Source organism: Equus asinus, chromosome 7, assembly GCF_041296235.1.
Source record: "Equus asinus isolate D_3611 breed Donkey chromosome 7, EquAss-T2T_v2, whole genome shotgun sequence".
Lineage (NCBI taxonomy): Eukaryota > Metazoa > Chordata > Mammalia > Perissodactyla > Equidae > Equus > Equus asinus.
This window is the reverse complement of record NC_091796.1, coordinates 59656492-59676306: the sequence shown is the minus strand read 5'-3', so window position 1 is coordinate 59676306 and position 19815 is coordinate 59656492. Positions and strand designations below refer to the sequence as shown.

Sequence of the window (19815 nt, the reverse complement as noted above, 5' to 3'; positions counted from 1 at the left end):
CGCCAAGGTTCAAGCAGGGCTACTCCGCGTACTGCAACTAGGAGTCCCCGCTAGCTGAGTAAAGACAACCGGAATGCACAGAGGCACCAAGCACCGAGGCCGAGGCCTTTCAACCTGGCTCTAAGCACAATCACCTTTGATGCACAGCCCTTCGCGAAAGCACTTTCACATCTGACTGCAAAACCACCCTGTGAGACAAGGCAGCCTGTACTTGTTCCCATTTCACAGAGGCGACTGAGCTGAGCCGCTCTCCTGTGAACAAAGAGCTCCGGACAGGCGCTGGCCCCTGCTCGCCCTCTGGCAGCTGCAGGAGGATGCTCGAGGAGCCTGGAGCCAGGACGCCCCTCCCGTCAGCCAAGAGCAGGGACTGCGCAGGGGCCACATGCAGATTGGGAAGAAATTACTAAACCAGTTAAAAGACAAATATTTTAATCTAGTTTTCCCATTTTATACTAAATCATTAATACAGGTCACAAATTGCATTTATTCGCAGACATCTAGAAAACAATCAAAAGTGTATATATCTCTCTATATAGATCTTATTAATAAATTTTATTTGGACAAGAGAACTTGTGCCACAACAGTTTTAAACAGCATGATGAAAGACTGCAACACTCCCAAGAGTGGTCAGACACGTACAATATGTGAAGAAAAAGCTGCACCTCCGAGCCGAGCATGATCAAGTTAAAAACACCTGACATACAGGATACGTGCTAAGAAATTCCTTCAGGTCATGACCAGCATGAGAACAAATCAGGACGCAGATACTCAGCAAACGTTCTGTAAATGTGTACAGCAATATGCTGCATTTAAGAGTTAAAATCAGATTCTACTTTAGTGTTAGCATCAAGCCCTTAGGAGAAATCCAAAAAAATTCTCCTTTCCCATTTACACACATCGAAAACTATTCACACTTAGGGCCGAACCGGGCAGCTGGCCGCAGAACCCAACAGGTCCTTGCCTGCACGGAAACAGTGAGGGTAACACTGAAGGTCTCTTTCACATCCTGGCTCACAGCCGCCTTCTGGCTATAATTCCATCTATCAGTCGTTAAATAAAACCAGCAGAAAGCAATGCAGGTCTCTGGGAATCTCATCCCTTCCATAAGAAAAATGCTCTGCCAATTCAAGTTTCATTCAGTCAGGAAGACGGAAGGATTTAAGGCTTCGGTGACAATTATAATCCTCTGAGAAATTATTTTCCCTTAAAGTCAAGATAAGATAATAGTGTTTACTGTACTTTCTCTTGACTCATAAAACCCCTGCTATCAGGGGAGGCAGCTTGCACCTGCAATCAAGTCTGCGAGAGAGGACGGCCTCTCCCCCTCCCAAAGGCTGGCCCAAGACCACACATGCGGGGGCGCTGTGCAACCTCGGCCACCGAGGAAGCCGGACAGACACCAAGGCTCAACTCTCTAGTAGGTCGAGGAAGCTGTACTCATGGCATCTTCAGAGATTTTGGTGCTGGCAGGGTGGATGCTTGCAAAGTACTTGACGTCGCTGTCGCGATCCATCTGAAGAGCCATGATGGCCTGCTCCACGGCTTCCTGATGGCAGCTGGCAGAGGTTAAGAAACAGTCTGGAAGTGACAAGTGTCAAGTACAAACAAAATCAGTCCAAGAGTTCAGAGTTGTGTCAAGTACAAGCATACAGAGTTCTCAGTCATTATAAAACATGATTTCCTTACGAGTATAAACACCAGCTATGTTGAATATAACTGATTTGTATTGTATGAAAAAAAATTCCCAAACCTAAGAGAACTGTAAGATTTACCCTGAATGTAGCAGACTAAATCTCACAGTATTCAACAGCAGGGAACCTAATAAATACATTAAAATTTATACCTGTTATAGCTATTAATTAGCTAGCTCAGTAAGGGGAAAAATACTTCCAAATACCAACCATACACACACTGAAAACCAGTCTTCTCTAGCCACTCCATCATAATTGCTATTAAAAAAAATTTAAGTGAATTCCAAAGGAGAAAAGAGAAGCAGCATTTATCTCCTATTTTTTGAAGTCTATTACAAACTCCTTTCTGTGCTTCATCCATCAGTTTATGCATTCAAATAATATTTACTAGGAATTTTGGGGGGATTACAATAAATAAAACCAGCTGAATCTTGAGGAGCTTGTAATTTGCAGCAAAGCAAATAGTATGGGGCATTTGTCTGCTGCCTGACACTTTATGAAAAGGGGGAGGAGACACTCATGCCACCCAAACAGCAGTACAGCCCCAAACAGCAGTACAGATGTCAAGCAAGGCGTGCCAAAGGCAATACCTTTCCATAGTCTTAAGAGAATATCCAATTTGTCAGACTACTAACTTGTGAATTACAAAAACAAATTCAACTAGAAGAGCAGGGCGATAACTGAAAGTCCCTGTCCTCGTCCTTTAATTTTCTGTGTCCTCTCCATGTGCGCACTCCAGGAATAGGAAGCTCCCCCACACCAAAGACGCATCTCCCCAGAGAGGCACCACCCACCTTTTTCTAGCAGGGTTTGTCTTAACGTCTTTGCAAGGAGCACTCTAACGTTTGGAACCCTGTCATTTGCTAAAGTCAGCAAATGTGGCATCAGATGCACAGCAAACTGGTCCATGGGGAGGCACTCGTCTTCAATGACAGTCTGGGAAAAGAAACGACTGCTTCAGACTTGCCCATGTCGCCTGGGTACCACGCCATAACACTAGCTCAAGAAATCTTTTAGTAACAACTTAAGCGCCATAGATTTCAGTTACTGCTTTTTAAACCAATATTCCAGGCAATGGGGACTCAACACAAAAGCGACATTAAGTCCCCACAGAGACGCACAGTTTCTAAACTGCTCCGCAGAGACCTGGGCGTTCACAGTCATGTTCATTTTCACACTTGTGCTACAGGCCAGGCCTCGAGCAACCTCTAGAGGATGGCTGCAGGGTGTTAGCTGTTTTTATTTTTTTGTGAGGAAAATTGGCCCTGAGCTAACATTCGTGCCAATCTTCCTCTATTTCACACGTGGGACGCAGCCAGAGCACAGCTTGATGAGTGGTGTGCAGGTCTGCACCCGGAATCCGAACCCGTGAACTGGGGCTGCCGGAGTGGAGTGCACAAACTTAACCACTACGCCATCAAGCCGGCCCCGGGTGCCAGCTTTTAAAGAGCTAGGTGGACTGAGGGAGAGAGGATGAACTAGGCAGACTGACACCCAGCTCTGAGGGAGCAGCTGATCCTACAAAGAGCCAGAGGGCAAGTTCTGTTCCTTAAGATAAGAAAGACGGTGTTGAGAGAGGCAAGGAGTGAAAGAAACAGTTCTAGATAAAAACACGTGTCACAAATGGGTAAGTCCTCGCCTACCTGGCAGACAAAGACGAAGGCCTGCCGACCAGACCACTTGGGACATCTACCGAAGCTTTCCACGAGCTCGTTGATGAGATCCACGCCAAACGTCGGCGGGGTCGCCATGTGCAGCTTCTTCACCATCTCACTGACCTGGCAGAGGGAGCATGGAGAAGTGAGACACGGCTTCTACTCTATGATCTTATTAAAAAATGTGCTGATCTAAAATGGTAACAGCTTTAACACATACCAACTTGTAGGAAATCCAACGAACAGAAGAAACTTTATCTGCACACAGATTCAGGGCAATGGGGCGTAAATAGTCATAAACATCTCTCGGACTATATAATTCTAGAAGTAAAATCAGCTGTCTACAAAAATGAATTATAAAAATAAAAATATAATTAAAATTTAAAAATAAATAGAAATGAAAACAAGTTAATCACCTGAATGATGTGTAATACCGAATACCATCTGTGAGATGAACACGCACAGACTAGTGATTGACCTGGTCTCTCATGCAAAGATTTACCTCCAGTCTCTGTGTATCTGGAAATGCACTTAAACATTATACAAGTTCAAGTCTCTCTTCCCCTCAGAATGTAAGGAAAACAAATGCTGTGGAATGGCGTCCACAGGGACTGAGACAGAGCAAAGTACTTCCTAGTATGTTCAGCTGGAACATGGAACACATTTTTTCCACAGTAACTGTTCTGAAAGTGCTGAGAAAATTCCATCTACAAATTGGTTATCTAAATAAGAAAGTTCTAGCAGTTTTAGGTAGCCTGGAGTGTATCTGTCAAGGCTATGAGCAGCTTCTAAGGGAATGCTCCATTTACCAGGGATAACTAAGAGGTTAAGAGGTCCTCCAGCAACTGTTCCGACGACACCTGAGGAGATAGGAAGACTAACAGATCCACCAGGCTCACCTGAGTACAAGCAACAATGCCCCTGAAGAAATAACTTGGATATGAATGAGACCTTTGCTTTTCAGATTTTATGGTTAACATTATTCACACCTGTAATCAGCAGGAAGTGAACTATACACATGAATATAATAATGTAGCAACAACAAATGCACCTGCATATATACACAAACATAAATCCTCAAGGAGAGAGGCACACTTATCAACTCTATTTTCTGACACTGTGAACTTTCTCACCGGCCTCCCCTGGGTGCACACGAGAAAGCCTGGGACCAGAAAAGCAAAGTGGAGAAAGGCCCCTTGGCAGGCAGTAAGTGACTGCCACATGTTGGGGGACAAATGTGAAACCCCACGCATTCCCCTGGGCCCTTCTCGCATACAAAGCAAAAGCCGTAAACTGCTGGTGCAGGGCAGCAGAGCCTGTCCACCCACGGACACAGGCAAGGACATACTGCAACTGGGGACAGAGAAGAAGCTATCCCGGGGTGGGAGGGGAGCAGGAAACCTTCTTGAGCTGAGACCCTACACGGATACCAAGCAGAAGTCTGCTCTGCTGGGGAGGGGCAGGAAACCTGTGCCCACACTGACCATACAAGGCAGAGACTAGATGCCACAGGGAGGCGGCGGGGATTCCGAGAAAGCCCAGGCACAAAGGGCCTCCCAAAGACAGACGCACACTCAGAATTCCAGAGATTCTCCCCTCTCTCAGGGAGAGGGTAGGCTACAGCTAGGGGAGAAGGACGAGAGCCACCTGCTTTGCAGGGTACAGGAGCAGCTGAAAGCTGAGGGTGGAATACTGACACACGAAGGGCCCACGAGCACCCTAGCTCCCACCCTCAGCAAAAGGCAAGAGCAGCCCGCAGCTGGACGAATTAACGCTCACAGTGCACACAACGTAACCGCAGTGACCCAAGCCAGCTTGCTCCTGACTAGACGGACTCAGCCCTCCACGCGAACGGCAGAAGCAACATGTCCACTTCTAGTCAGAAGCCAGGAAGCTGGAACTCAATGGAGTGACATCTTTAACATACTACAAGAAACACTGTCAGCCCCAAATTCTATACGCAGCAAAGATACCTTTTAAAAATGCAGGTTTGGTCTAGAATCCAGAATATATAAGGAATTCTTACAATTCAACAACCCAATTTAAGACAAACAACCCAATTAAAAAATGGGCAATGGACTTGAGTAGACATTTCCCTAGAGAACATACATAAACGGTCCTCAAGCACATGCAAAGGTGCCAACATCACAGTCATCAAGGAAATGCTAATCAAGACCACAATGAGATGCTACTTCACACCCACTATAATAATGGCTATAAGTGAAAAAAGGGAAAATGGAAAGTATTGGGGAAGATGCAGAGAAACTGGAACCCTTATAAATTGCTGGGAGGAATGTAAAATGGTGCAGGTATTGTGGAAAATGGATCGGCAGTTCCTCAACAAGTTAAACACAGAATTACCAGATGACCCAACAAATCTACCTCAAAAGAATTGAAAATATGTGTTCAAAAAAAACTTGTATGTGAATGTTCACAGCAGCACTATTCACATCAGCCAAAAGGCAGAAACAACCCAAATGTCCATCGATGGATAAATGGATTTTAGAAAGTGGTAGATTCATGGTGGAGTATTAATTATACAAAGTAATAATGTTCTGATACATGGTACAAGATGAACGAATCTTGAAAACATGCTAAGTGAAGGAGCCAGACACAAAAGGTGACACGTTACATAATTCCATTTATACAAAATGTCTACAACAGGCAATCCACAAGGACAGGAAGGAGATCAGTGGTTGCCAGGGACAGAGAGGGATGAGGAGTGACTGCCCAAGGGCATGGGGCTTCCTTTGGGACGATGAAATGCTCTAGAAGTAGCTAATGCCAATGGCTGCCCAACACTGTGAATGGGCTAAATGTCACCTATGGCAAATTTGGTTATATGTATTTAACCACGATTAAAAAAAACCCGAAGGTGAAACAGACCAAAAAAAAAACCAAACAAAACAAAAAATTCACTCCCGGCAAGACCCGCATGACAAGAAATGTTAAAGGAACAGGATACTAGAGAGAAACTCAGATCCACACAAAGTACTGAACAGACGCAGCCCCGGGACTGATGAATGCATACATACCCCTCCACACGGTCTAACACACGGTGAGAACTTACTCAGCCAGCTCAGCTCGAAAGCGCCAATTTCTACTATTATCCGTCACCAAAAACTCCTGAAGTTGATAAAGATATTCTCTTCTTTTGTCAATATGAAGGAGCTGAAGTAACAAAATAAAAATATTCACTAGAACAAGGTATAGACATTACTTCTTTTACTAGACTGCTTAGAAACGACTATACATAATATGGTTAGCTCTTCCGAAGGATAACCATTTTAAGAATTGGTATTAAGTTCATTTCCCCCTGATGATCCCATTTACCTTCAAGAGTCATTATCCTCTTTTGACATATTTACTTCTGGAGCCAGTGAGGGCCCTCTGCCGCCCTCTCCAGTGCCTTGGGCACAGCCTTACTATAGCACTCACCCACTCTGCTCATCTCGTTACCAGGAACTCCTTGAACACAGTCATTATGCTCAATAAATAATTTGTTGAGTGAAAAAAAAAAGAAATTTATCCCAATAATTGCTCTATAAATATTTAAAAGCAGGTTTATAGTCAACAAGGGGGAAAATCCTAACATTTGATATGAACAGAAGCAAATAAACATTAACTGTGTGAATAGGTAAGAATCATACAGAAAAAAAAGCCTCAGTTTTAACTTAGTACTGTAATCACACACCTTCAGGGGGTGTGCTCTACAGACAGAAAGTGCTGAAGGAAATCTTGAACATTACTTAGTTGACTTGATGTTGGAATTATTATTGGTGAACTAATTCTGAAACTATTTCATGTATGTTGTAGAACTGAGCAAATGACTAAACATATTAACGTTGTTAAGAACAGAGTTTTTACCGTGAGAAAAAATATGAGGTGAAGAAAAGAGAGGAATTGCTATTGGATTAGAAGTAGGGATATCAATATGGATTAAATAATTTAAAAAAACTCAAAAAACAAAAATCCTGGCTCCTCGGCCGAGTGGTTGAGATGACACGCTCCGCTTCGGTGGCCCAGGGTTTTGCTGGTTCGGATCCTGGGCGAGGACATGGCACCACTCACCAGGCCATGCTGAGGTGGCATCCCACATGCCACAACTAGAAGGAGCCACAACTAACAACATACCACTATGTACCAGGGGGCTTTGGGGAGAAAAAGGGAAGAAGAAAATCTTTAAAAAAATCCCCCTCCCCAGCTCCTGTCTTCCCTGAAAAGGCCTAAAAAAAATTACCCCCAGGAGAAATGTGCACATCTAGTGCCTGGATCTTGGCTTCTAAACACCATTCATCACTAAAAAAGACCAGGGCTCCTTGAGAAATAGCTGATTCCAGGCTGGGGCTGAGAAAGGAGAAGGTGGGCCTGAAGGTAAGGATGTGCTTTAAAATGAGGGGACAAATCAAAATGACACAGGAGGCAGCCGTAATGGCTCCCATTAGCCAAATTTGACGTTTAAAACAAAAAAACAGAAATGGATTACATTACACTGAATAAAAAAATAATTATAGAGTACACACTGATACTAAAAAAACTTCCAAAAAGGGGGAGGGAGAGAAGGGAAAGGTTATCTTTACATAAGAATGCCAGCTAGTAGGGCCGGCCCGGTGGCGCAGTGGTTAAGTGCGCGCGTTCCGCTTCTCAGCAGCTGGGGGTTAGCCAGTTCAGATCCCGGGTGCGGACACGGCACCACTTGGCAAAAGCCATGCTGTGGTAGGCGTCCCACATATAAGGTGGAGGAAGATGGGCATGGATGTTAGCTCAGGGCCAGGCTTCCTCAGCAAAAAGAGGAGGATTGGCAGCAGTTAGCTCAGGGCTAATATTCCTCCCTCCACCCCCCCCCCCCAAAAGAATGCCAACTAATAAATACAAGGAGGAACCGTAAAACAGAAAATCAGTATTTGACAATGAACACAGAAACAACTGATTCAGGCAAGAACCCAGTATAGATGCACAGATGCAAAAGCCTTGGGTGAAAGACTCGTGCAGGAAAGATGCTCAAGGAGTTTGAAAGCATCACCCCACCAAGTGGTTATTAATTACAAAGGTGAAAGGTAGTTTACAATGGAGAAAGTGAGCCAAAACTACCACAACCAAGCGACCAGACGCAGCACCACTGGTGATGAGAAGGCAGCATCAGTGACCCCTGGTGTGATGCACTCAGAACAACAACTACGTAGATGGTACTATTCCCGCAAAGAAAACCTGTTCAACCTGTGTCTAGCTGTGCAACAACATGCAGACAATTTCAAACTGAGGGTGTTCTGTGAAACAACTGGCTTGGCCTCTTCAAAAATGCCAACGACATTAAAGACAAAAAGTCAGGGAAACTGTTCTCAATTTAAGAAGACTAAAGAGACATAATATTTAAATTCAATTTGCAACTCCTGATTGGACTCTGAACCGAGGGGGAAGAAGCTATAAAAGACGTTACTGGGACAATTTAGAGACATTTCAATGCGATCTGTATAAAATACAATATGGTATCAATGTTTTTTAAAAAGATTACAGTACGTCTGTACCTGAAACCTTAGCACTATGTGAGAGCCAATTTCAAGGCCAAAGTCTAAAAACAATAGTGTTCCAGGACTGAACAAGCTGCAGAGTCACGGCTGTTCACCTTAGAGATCAGAGATCCCACAGCGAAGGAGCAAGGACTGAAGGTCAATGCTCAGCCCCCGGACCACCACATAAAGCCTCCACATTCCATGTTCACGCAAAGTTTTTACATATATTTAATTTGATAATTTTGAGAAAAGGTAGAGATGTTTGTAACCATGATCTCGTATCATTTAAAAATGAAAATTAGTGTAATTATTTCTAAAGTAAAAATTACAGGGGCTGGCCTGGTGGCATAGTGGTTAAGTTTGCACATTCCACTTTGGCGGTCCAGGTTTGCGGGTTTGGATCCTGGGCACAGACTTACACACTGCTCATCAAGCCAAGCTGTGGTGGCATCCCACATACAAAATAGAGGAAGACTGGCACAGATGTTAGCTCAGGGACAATCTTCCTTAAGCAAAAAGAGGAAGGTCGGCAACTGATGTTTGCTCAGAGCCAATCTTCATCACCAAAAAAAAGAAAAAAAGAAACAAACCAAAAAAACGAAAAAAAATTACAATGACACCAGCAAAACTGATCAGAATAACACTATTTCTTTTTTTCTATTTAAAGTCATATCTCACCAGCAATTCGTGACTACATTTTCTTACATAGAACATACAGAAATCCATCTTGGTGGTAGCAGAAAATCAAAATTTTAGATCTACAGGGAATTTAAGTGTGTTTTTATGTAAAAGAATTAAAAAGTTACCTTCAGAAAATCATGCAAGTGTTTAAGGACACCTATCCTGACTTCATCGAGGTCTTTTAAAAATCCATTAAAAATCGGAACCAGATCTGCAGCCGTCAGCTGGTCTCCAAGAATGACCGCCAGCTCGTGAATGGAGAAGGCCAAGGTCCTCCGCACCTTCCACTGCAGAGACGAACAGACTCAGTGAGGGAGCTGCGCACACAGCGCTCAGGGCTCTGACTTCTACAACGCATGGAGGCGATTTATATCTGAATGGTATTCATCTCAAAACATTAAATCAGAATAAAAGTAACAGTAAGCAGATTTAAACATGCCTCCTACGTAATAAAACCTGGAGGAAGAAACGTAAATCCCTGCACAGTCTGTATCATCTCCTTTTCATTTAGGAGGAAAATAATGCTTGGAAAGCACTACGTAGCTTCCGTAGCTCTCTGAACACTGGCTGCCTGGTTTACCGATGCCCCACATCAATCAAGGCAGCCTAGTGACATCCTCACGTCACTGTTCCCCTTCCGCTTCCTGTACAGCCTATCCTGGACTAAAAAACAACAAAATTTGCTTTTAAGGAATTGGCAATTAAAGAAATGAAAAATAGGAAAATCTTTTGCAGAGAGCCCTGAAAAAGAACTCCTAAACAGAAATGGCTTGTGTTTACAGGCAAACTTTACATCAAAAACATCTTTTTCTTCATGTTGCCTTAATTTAAAAATCTTTACTTTGTTACTCGTAAGCTTAGAGCTTTGCCTGCTAAGAAGTGTTGTGAGCAAAGGTTTTATTCTTGCCCGCAAACATCAGAACCCGTTCTCGAAATAAAATTTTATACCCACGTTTGTTCTATCAAACAGATGAAGGCAGAGCCGTTCCGCTGGAGGGGAGGGCACGGGGAAGGCAGGGAGCCCTGCCATTCGGAGCCTCCCTCGTCATGAGGAGCCCTGAGAGCTCTGAGGAGTAAGACTGCAAATCCACCAATAATAGAGAAGGACTATAAGGAAACTGGGCTTTTGTGGTCCCTGCCCAGTTCCACTGCTGAAGAAGTGCGTGAACACTGGTTACCTAACCTCATAGGTCCATCAATTATGCTCTCTTAAGATTAATTTCAACTTCTAACTTGCTGAGTCAATGGCACTGATTCTTTGAAAAGCGCAGTAATTACTAAGACATTTAAGGGAAAATCATTCATATCTCCATATAAATTAATCTAACCAGACTGCTTTCTTAATAACTGAGAGATTAATTTTGCTGCAGGAATAGGCTTTGTGGAAGAGTGGAAAAATTCCGGTATACAGAAACCAGACCATAACAGCAGGGGAAGTTAAGTCAACAAAGCCTAGGAAAAGAACCCTCCCAAAGTCTCAGATATGCAGGCAAAATGACGTACAGTCAACACTTCACATCTGTGTTCTTCCAAGGGCTGGGGGTGGGCACAGGGCACTCAGGGCCCCAAGCCCGGCAGCGCCAGTCCGGCCACAGGACCATTAAGGTTTGAAAAAGCCCAAGAGGCGCCGATAACACTGTTTCTAGGGGGGAAACGAAACCTTATATTCCCAAGAATTAATCCATACATAAACTCTAGACAATAACACATTTGAAGTTAGGAACTTTAGGCATGTCAAATGTGATGATAATTTCTAATACTTTAGATAAAAAACAAGCCACAAAACTGTGGACCTCGAACCATGCCAAAAGAAAGCTTTGTTATTACTTTTAAACTCTTCTGCACATAATTTCCTGTAATACCAAGTACTTGCTAGAACATGAACAGAAATTCTACTAGGTTCTGAAAGGTGAAACACTGTGCCTTCCCTATGCACGTCGGTTAATTCCTCAGCGGCCTCGCTCACCTGCATGTCTGACGCCAGTGTCTCGTAGGTCTCTCTCAGGCAGTGCCAGTTCTGCCTGCCGAGCGTCAGGGCCACTCCCGGAAGGCTGTATGCGCAGTGCTTAGCAATTTCTGTGTCGACCGTCTGTGCACGAGAGGGGTCCGTCATAGACAAATACTGATCTAAGAGAGCCTGAGGAACAACATCCTGAGGAAGAGAGGCATGACAGTGACGCATTAGGAGCAGTTTAGACATAAATTAGTCTTATTTTTAAATATATGGATTTAAGATAGCATCTCAAACAGGGGAGAAAAACCAATCTCTATTTTTCAGGTATCTAGTAACTGAAAAGAGCCAAGAAAAATATGCTAAGGGAAAAATATATATAAATAAATAAGCAACTCTAGGAGAAAAATGATGACTCAGATGCTAAAAGAGACAACAGCTAAACAGAGGATTAGAACTGATTACTAAATGTAAAAGATACACTAAAGAAAAGAACAGCAGCTTTTCCTGTTGGCAAAGACCACAGAGTTTAGAGTTTGATGGAACCCGGAGAACATGGGAAACAGGCACACCCGTGCACTATTATCAACACGTATTTTTAGAAAACAACACCCACCTTTAGATGGAAATTTAGCAATTATTATAAAAATTTAAAGCGCATGTATCTCCAACCATTTGTATAAACGTGAGGGAAAAAAGAACGTATGTATAATATAGCTTGGGAAGGAGACACACAAGAAAGGTAAAACTGATTGCTTTGGGGGAAGAAAAGTGGATGGTGGAGGAAAAAAACAGAAAAAACATCACTGAATGCCTTTGGACCTTTTGAATTGTGAACTATGTAAACTTATTAGCTATTAAAAAAATAAACTAAAATTGAAATAAACTCATTCACAGAATAAGACAATCTTTATGTCTCGACTTGCAAAGCTGCCTACACGTAAGTGATAACAGCATGTTTTATGACATCATGAATACTGGTTCCATTTGTAATAAGCAGATCAAATGTAAAGAACACATGCCATCTGACCTAGCAAACCTTCTTACAAAAACATATGGTCCCAGAAGCAAACACCGCACAGAATGATGATGAACGGAGCACCACGTGTAATATCACAGCGAAGCTAAACCCGGATGCGCACAGCGCTGGGGAAGCGCGGCGCCTCCTCAGAGCAGACAGCACACGGCGCCGGCGGCTGCTGTGCTGCTGAGGGGCAGGGAGGCCTCACGCACTCAGGGAGAGACCTCCAAGAGAACAATTCTTTAAAAAATAGAAAAAACAGAGAGGCAAGGTACAAACGATCATATTCCAGTGATTCCAAAAGCATATTTTCCCACATTAAAAATCTCTGAAACTGCAGTTCAACTTGTCTTGATGCACTTCATAATGGCTCTGAGCTATTTTTTCATGTTTTCATCTGAAATCAAGCTGTATCATACTTCGTGGCAACTTAGGCATGGTGAAATATCTGTATGATGGGATGATCCTATTTGTCTTCCAAAGACAAAGTGGGGTACATAGGCACCCACCAAAAAATTCATGAAGAAATACAGAAGGCACGATGATCCGAGGGGACTCTGACCAAGGTGTGAGAAGTGGAACGTTTCTGCTTATATTTCACTACCCTATTATTTGAATTTTCTTATCACAAGTATGATACACTGAGTCTTAATTTCTAAAAAACTTCATTATAAGAAGGACCAAATTCAGTGAGAAATGGGTTTCAAAGCAGAATTAGCAACATCTACACAAAATAAAGGACTTTTTGTCACTTACCTGTACTTTAGATCTCCTCTCCTCATCAGGACTAAAACTGCTATTGGTGCTCAAGTCCGAATCATTGTGGATATAGCAAAGGGTGGAGTCCATATTCTGTCAGGAAAAAACATTTACTTAAAGAACTGTCCTGTCTGCAGGTTTCCTTCATTTAACTATCTTATCAAATGACTTACCTTTCAAGACTACCAAAAGATACAAATTCAGATAAATTCTTCACACTTTTAAAAGTTTATAAACCTACCTAACCTCATAAGAACTTCTGCTGCCTTAAATCAAACTTGCCGATTAGGTTGCTAAACATGTGAAAATGAATTCCAGAGTGAAACTTACTAAAGAGTAAATTTAGAAGTAATTTTGAAACAGTTCAGATATCTAAAATTACCTTATTTATCAAACAGTATCTAGAAGGTGCTTTCAGTCAACTGTTTTAATAAAGGCCACAAGATGTTACATACAGTTTTTCTTCTATGTTTCTACTCTTGGCTATTTCTAATTTTACAAATATATTTTTTAACAGCCCCCAAAAAACCCCACAACAAAACACTTTCTAAAATGCAATGGTATCATAGTGCTCAAATCTCCAATGATGACAAGCGGCCACTTTCATCCTGATGCCAGTGCATTCTACAAGATTTCCAACTATACCAGATGTCACCTCTAAAAAGCAAAACAGAAATCCACTACCGTTCTAAGAACCCTCTTGCCATCCCCATGTGTACACAGCCACTCTTTCCTGAGCTTATCATTTAAGCCTCTGTGATCTGCAACCATTTGATCCTGGCAGTCAGTGGTGTATTCCTTCTCCCTGTTTATATAAACGAGGGAGAAGAAATACTGATACCAAACAATGCTGCCTTGGCGGGATGTCGTGGGAAATCAGGGGAGGATCATACAGAACAGCTCCAAGTACACAGCGAAGACAATGCTGGTGACAGTACCCACCCTCACACTCCAGAGTCCAGATATGCCACTGGCCCTCCGCAACATGGCCTCAAGTCCCGATCTTCTGCTCAGAACACTGTGTTGCTTGCTGCAGTGAAATGGTCCGATCAGAAACAAAGCACCTCTCCAAAAAGAAAAGGGAAGAGTTAATTATTCTTGATAAAGGGCTTTGTTTCCAGTAAGACTATTTCACTGCAGTAAGCTACATTATCGTTGCGGCTCCTCAACTGGTCATGTAGACAGGAACGGGATTTACTTTTCCAAGCACTGAACATGACACTTAATGTCACACAGATAGGATGTGGTGACAATTACTTTTATTTTATTTTAGATGCAAAGAGAAAATGAGCAAGAAACAGAAGGTACTAACTAGACAATGATTAGCTACAACTATTCCCTAACAAAAAGACCTCTGATTCAAACTGCTCTCACTTGATACACACTCCATGGAGCCCTTACCTCCACAGCACTGCTGGCGAAAGGCACAGAGGCATCGGGACTCCTTCTGCAGTTTGCTAGTTCACTGACGCCCAGCGCGTCCTGCGCATCACTTCTCTGTTCTGTACTGCTGGCCTCTTCAGGAGCATCCAGACTGGAAGCACGCAGTGCAGCAGACAGCACGTCCACTTGAGCTGTGGGGAAACGGCAAATGAGTGGCAGAATTACAACAAGCTGACAAGTTTTCTTCCCTTTGCATTATACATTATCAATGAAATGTACACTTTTTTGACACTGCCATCAAAAAGCTGGAAAAAAACTCTACTGTGGTGAATCATTAGTTCTCCAGGAGAAAAAGTAGAAAACTAATATGCTTTCACGAGATTAAAAATGTTTGTCTACTACTGTACATTATTCTGCGTTAGTATGAAAAGAGAAATGCTATCTAGTTTTGAAGGTGCTTCCAGTTTATTAAAAGAAGTCAATTTCAGTATAAGTTAACTATGTTTTGGTAGTGCATGAATCGAACTAACAAGGCTTACTTACTAATCTATTTTAGCAGAAGAGCAGTCACACAAACCCTGCCAACATAAAACAACGGTAATTACAAAGATTTTTGTTGCAGTTACATTTAAACATCTCATATCTTACTCTAGTTTATTTTATTCTTCTCTAATTCTTTTTGAAAATGAAATGAGTGAAATATCTCAAACATAAAGATCCCAAATAAGCAGTGTGTTGCTTGCAGCAAGCCAAAATGACAACTTACCAAGGCGTGGTTCTTAACTCAGGCAAATAGCATTGTCTATGATTTGAGTTACTCCTTCATTATAGAAGTGATTCAAAACTAGGATTCTTCCTTCCCCCAAATAAATGAGAAATTCAGCAAAAAATATTGCTTAGCATTACTTAACAATCCAACTGGATGTTGAAAATAAAAAATTCATAAATTTTAACTTCAAATTTATTTAATACAAAGATTAGAAAGTGTGTGCCTACTCCAGTTAAAGATTATAAAAAAAGCAATCAGAGTAACTGTTTTATTAAGATAAGCTATTACTAAGCTGCAGCATTTATAAAATTCTAGTCTAAGTTCATTAGTTACTTGGCAATAGAGATATAAGAAACATACAGGATGAGGCTTTATTCTATGAGGTCATTATTTGCTAAATTAAGTAAGTAAACTGAAGGTCTTAATCATGAAAAGTATCTTCATTCTTTTGAGAATTTCAGCTGCAATTTGTACTAATCCTTTTAATCACTTTCACTCCCCCTTTTGGAATCTTTTAATTTTCCAAAACGAAATCAAAATCGTACTAAAGGAGATTGCACAATACATAAAGGTTAAAATGTTTTGTCTCCCACAAAACGTACGGGGGGGTGTGTGTGTGTGAGTGATTGCTGACGCATCTCAATTCTGTAAATCAGAGCCTTTCACAGAAAATGCCTTTAAATAGGTCATTTATCTCTAAACAGATTACATACTTCTCTTTGTCTACATTAATTTTTATTTTTAGGTTTGTACCTTCATAAAAGTTTAAATGAGTTCATTGTGAAGTTACCTTCTTCAAAAATTGATATAAAGATCAAGAAGAGTGAGCCTAGTGCTGAATGCCGAGGAAAGCTGATGCTTACATTCTCCAGCCAGAGAATGAGGTAGAACCTAGCGCTTGACTAATACGGAAACTTCAGCAGGATATACCACCATGCTGAATTTAAGAACGCTGAACACACAGGTCTTCACCAGACCCGCATTTTACTTACAGTGTGGACTGAAATCCCAGCACCAGAGCTCAGTGAACCATGGATGTGAGAAACACAGTCCCTAGTGACTCATGCTCAGAAACAGGGACCACCTGGAAACTGAATTTTACACCTTCCCTGAACAAGCTGGTACAGCTGAGCTAAACCTTTATAATCTCTAACTCTTCCACAAACTAAACTGGTGGTTAGTCGCAAATTCCTAACAATCTGTTGATTTCAATCAGTGAACAATATGATTTTTTAATCATGACTGCTAAAAGGGTCTAATTCTTCTATTGAGCCTAAATTGGAAAGGAATCTGTGTTTTGTGAGCTTGGGCAGTTTTTCTTTTTGTAGTCTATGAACCTACCTACGGTAAATCAAGCTGGCATCAAGAACTCTACTGAGCCACTGCTCAGGTGCTCAGGTCCACTCCTGAAGCAGCCTGGCAATTCCAAATGCCAGGGACTCTGAAACTGCTCTAGAGGAAGACGGGAAAACCTCAAATTCCCTAGGTAAGTATTTTGGAAAAGGGGATCTTATACACCTTCATTTTTACTACTTCCCTTTCTGGCCTTCCATGTAGGATCTATTTCTGTTCTATAACCAAGAAAGGGCTTTCTTTTTCTGACAGGAATATCTCATTCTAGTCCCTGGAAACACTTAAAACTTTTGACCAAAAATCTGCACACAAAAAAACCCCCTATCAAAGCTTCGAGGAAGGTAAGAGTTAAATTACAGGAGTGTGAAGCAAAGCCTGCCTTAAAAGAGAAAAAACAAGTCTTACTATTGTTTCCCACGGCACTGAACGGCAACATGGGCAAGCCCAGGTGAGCGGAGGCTTGGGAAGCTGGCTCGCGCTGCAGAGGGTACGCCCTAAGGGGGTCCTCTGGGCGGGGCCTCCCCACAGCTCACCGCCCAACTGTCAAGAGAAAATGTACACATGCAACATAATGAGTTTAGTCCCCAGTCAGAATTTAGTTTCCAATTTTGGATTCAAGTTCTGCCTTTCAAAAAGGTAGATATTTTCTGACAGTTCGAAGGAAATGACTGCCCGCAATGGCAGAATTAGAAAAGGCATCCAAACTTAAGCTATAACCTTTAAAAACTCAAATCACCTTCCAGCACTACAGAAAACTAAGGCAGCATTACTGAAATTAACATACCCTCAGATTTCAATAAAATCAAATGCTTGAGAATTCTGCAGCCTAAGCAGCAAATGCCAACACGGCCCAGCGATGCTGTCCAGCAGCATGCGTGACGCACAGACAGTTTAGCACTGCCTCACCTCCTGGGCTCTCTGAGGCTGCGATTTCTGCCGGGGTCACTGCTGCTCTACACCTAGTGCCTAGGAGAGGATCTGGCACATAGTAGGCCCTGCATAAGTAATGCTGAATGAAAGCCTTGGTCAACAGACATGTTATGGAAGGATCATCATCATGAACAGAAAAAATATCAGGACAAATTTACATCATGGCACATTTAAGAATTGATTAAATCAAAATAGAGTACTTGTATTGAAATCTCTCAACTGCAGCCTGTAAATTTACAATACAATTTTAAGTCAAACAGTATTAGCCATCTTCATATCCTGAAACTTATATGTATGTGTAGGTCTTTTTAAAAAGCAAACTATGGGGGCCGGCCTGGTGGCGTAGCAGTTAAGTTTGTACTTTCCACTTCGGCAGCCCAGGGTTCGCCGGTTTGGATCCCGGGTGCAGACAAGCCATGCTGTGGCAGGCATCCCACATATAAAGTAGAGGAAGATGGGCACGGATGTGAGCTCAGGGCCAATCTTCCTCGGCAAAAAAAGAGGAGCATTGGTGGTGGACGTTAGTTCAGGGCTAATCTTCCTAAAAAAAAAAAAAAAGCAAACTATCCATATTACCTTTAGCTTATTTTTAAAAAAAGAATTTAAAGCAGCATAGTCAATATTTCAGTTCCTATTTGTTGTGTGCTTACTATGTGTCAGAGAACTAGCAGGGACTGTAACACAGCGAGAGCTCCCAGAACAGGCTTAAAGCCCAGTTAACAAGCTTTTTTTCATGAAAATGGAGTATAATAACCCCAAAATATGAGTTCTTGAAGTTTGATCAACTGAATATAGCTTAAGTTGATAAATGATAATAAAATTTATTTAAACAAAAAGCTGAAATCTGTAAAGACAAACATTTCTGAAGAGTTGACTGTCCTAAGCTGCACACACTCTCAGGTGTAATTCTCTGTCTCGATTCTCCTCATCTGGGGGTGGAAGAGAGTGGGAGGGATGGAGGCAGACTGTCAAACAAAACAAAAAGCTCAGTACTTGCTACATCATCAAGGTGCCATAAAATGCAGAATAGTGGTTCATGGAGGGTAAAAATCACTGACAGGAGCCACAACTGACGAATGAGTAAAGAAAGTAAAGCTGCAAGGTTTTCACAAAAAATAATCTGCCATGAGAGATAAAGAATAGGATTTTTTTTTTTTAGGAAGATTAGCCCTGAGCTAACACCTGTTGCCAATCCTCTTTTTGCTGAAGAAGACTGGCCCTGAGCTAACATCTGAGTTCATCTTCCTGTTATTTTATATGTAGGACGCCTGCCTCAGCATGGCTTGACAAGCAGTGTGGAGGTCCACGCCCAGGATCCAATCGGTGAACCCAGGGCAACTGAAGCAGAGTGCACAAACGTAACCGCTGTGCCACTGGGCTGGCCCCAAGAATAGGATATTCTATTGAAAATATTCAGTCCTCTGTTCTTGCCCTTGTTTCAGAATATAATAAAAAGGAATGGACTACTGATACATGCAACAACAGCGTAAATCTCAATACATTATGCTATATATTGCTTGATTCTATTTATGTGGCATTATGGAAAAGGCAAAATCACAGGGACAGAAAACAGATCAGTGGTTGGAAGGAAAGACTGACTAGAAAGGGGCACAAGGGAATGTTCTGGGGTGGTGGAACTGTTCTGTATCTTCACTGCGGTGGTCACACACAACTGTATGTGTTTGCCAAAGTTCACAGAACTGTCCATTCAAAAGGCTGAATTTACTGATATAAATTAAATCCCAATAAACCTAAAAACAAGGTTAAAAAAATAAAACTGACCATCTGCCAGTTACATTAAAATAACTTTCAACAACCAAGGACATGAATTTACCTTTAGTCAAATCATTTACTTTTCTCCAAGTGTAAAATTATGATAGGAAATCTTTAAAAATCACAATAAATTAAAGCCAAATAACGATAACCGCTTACTTTACCACAACTGATGCAATTTGCAAAGTTTAGACACAGTAAGGTTTTGTATGTTTCAGAAGAATACTGAAGATATCACTTTATCTGCTTTAAAAATGTTTATACTTCCTAACACTGAGAAAACTGACAGTTCAGAAACTTTAGTTTTTGGAACCAGGAAAAAAAATCCACAAAGTGATA

At 41.8% G+C, this 19815-nt stretch overlaps 1 protein-coding gene across 6 annotated transcripts in view; it reads right to left on the bottom strand.

Moving 5' to 3' along the window:
* Nucleotides 1–531: 531 nt before the first annotated feature.
* PPP4R1 (protein phosphatase 4 regulatory subunit 1) overlaps nucleotides 532–19815 on the bottom strand; it is a 75622-nt gene continuing 56338 nt past the window's right edge. For all 6 annotated transcript variants that reach the window (XM_044773443.2, XM_044773444.2, XM_044773445.2 and 3 more), the window contains 9 exons: nucleotides 14670–14842; nucleotides 13266–13361; nucleotides 11504–11689; nucleotides 9663–9824; nucleotides 6417–6517; nucleotides 3567–3687; nucleotides 3335–3469; nucleotides 2486–2627; nucleotides 532–1578 (listed from right to left, as the gene is read on the bottom strand). In XM_044773443.2, the coding sequence (XP_044629378.2) occupies nucleotides 1415–1578; nucleotides 2486–2627; nucleotides 3335–3469; nucleotides 3567–3687; nucleotides 6417–6517; nucleotides 9663–9824; nucleotides 11504–11689; nucleotides 13266–13361; nucleotides 14670–14842 (1280 nt within the window). In that variant the 3' untranslated portion in view covers nucleotides 532–1414. The remainder of the gene's footprint in view (nucleotides 1579–2485; nucleotides 2628–3334; nucleotides 3470–3566; nucleotides 3688–6416; nucleotides 6518–9662; nucleotides 9825–11503; nucleotides 11690–13265; nucleotides 13362–14669; nucleotides 14843–19815) is intronic.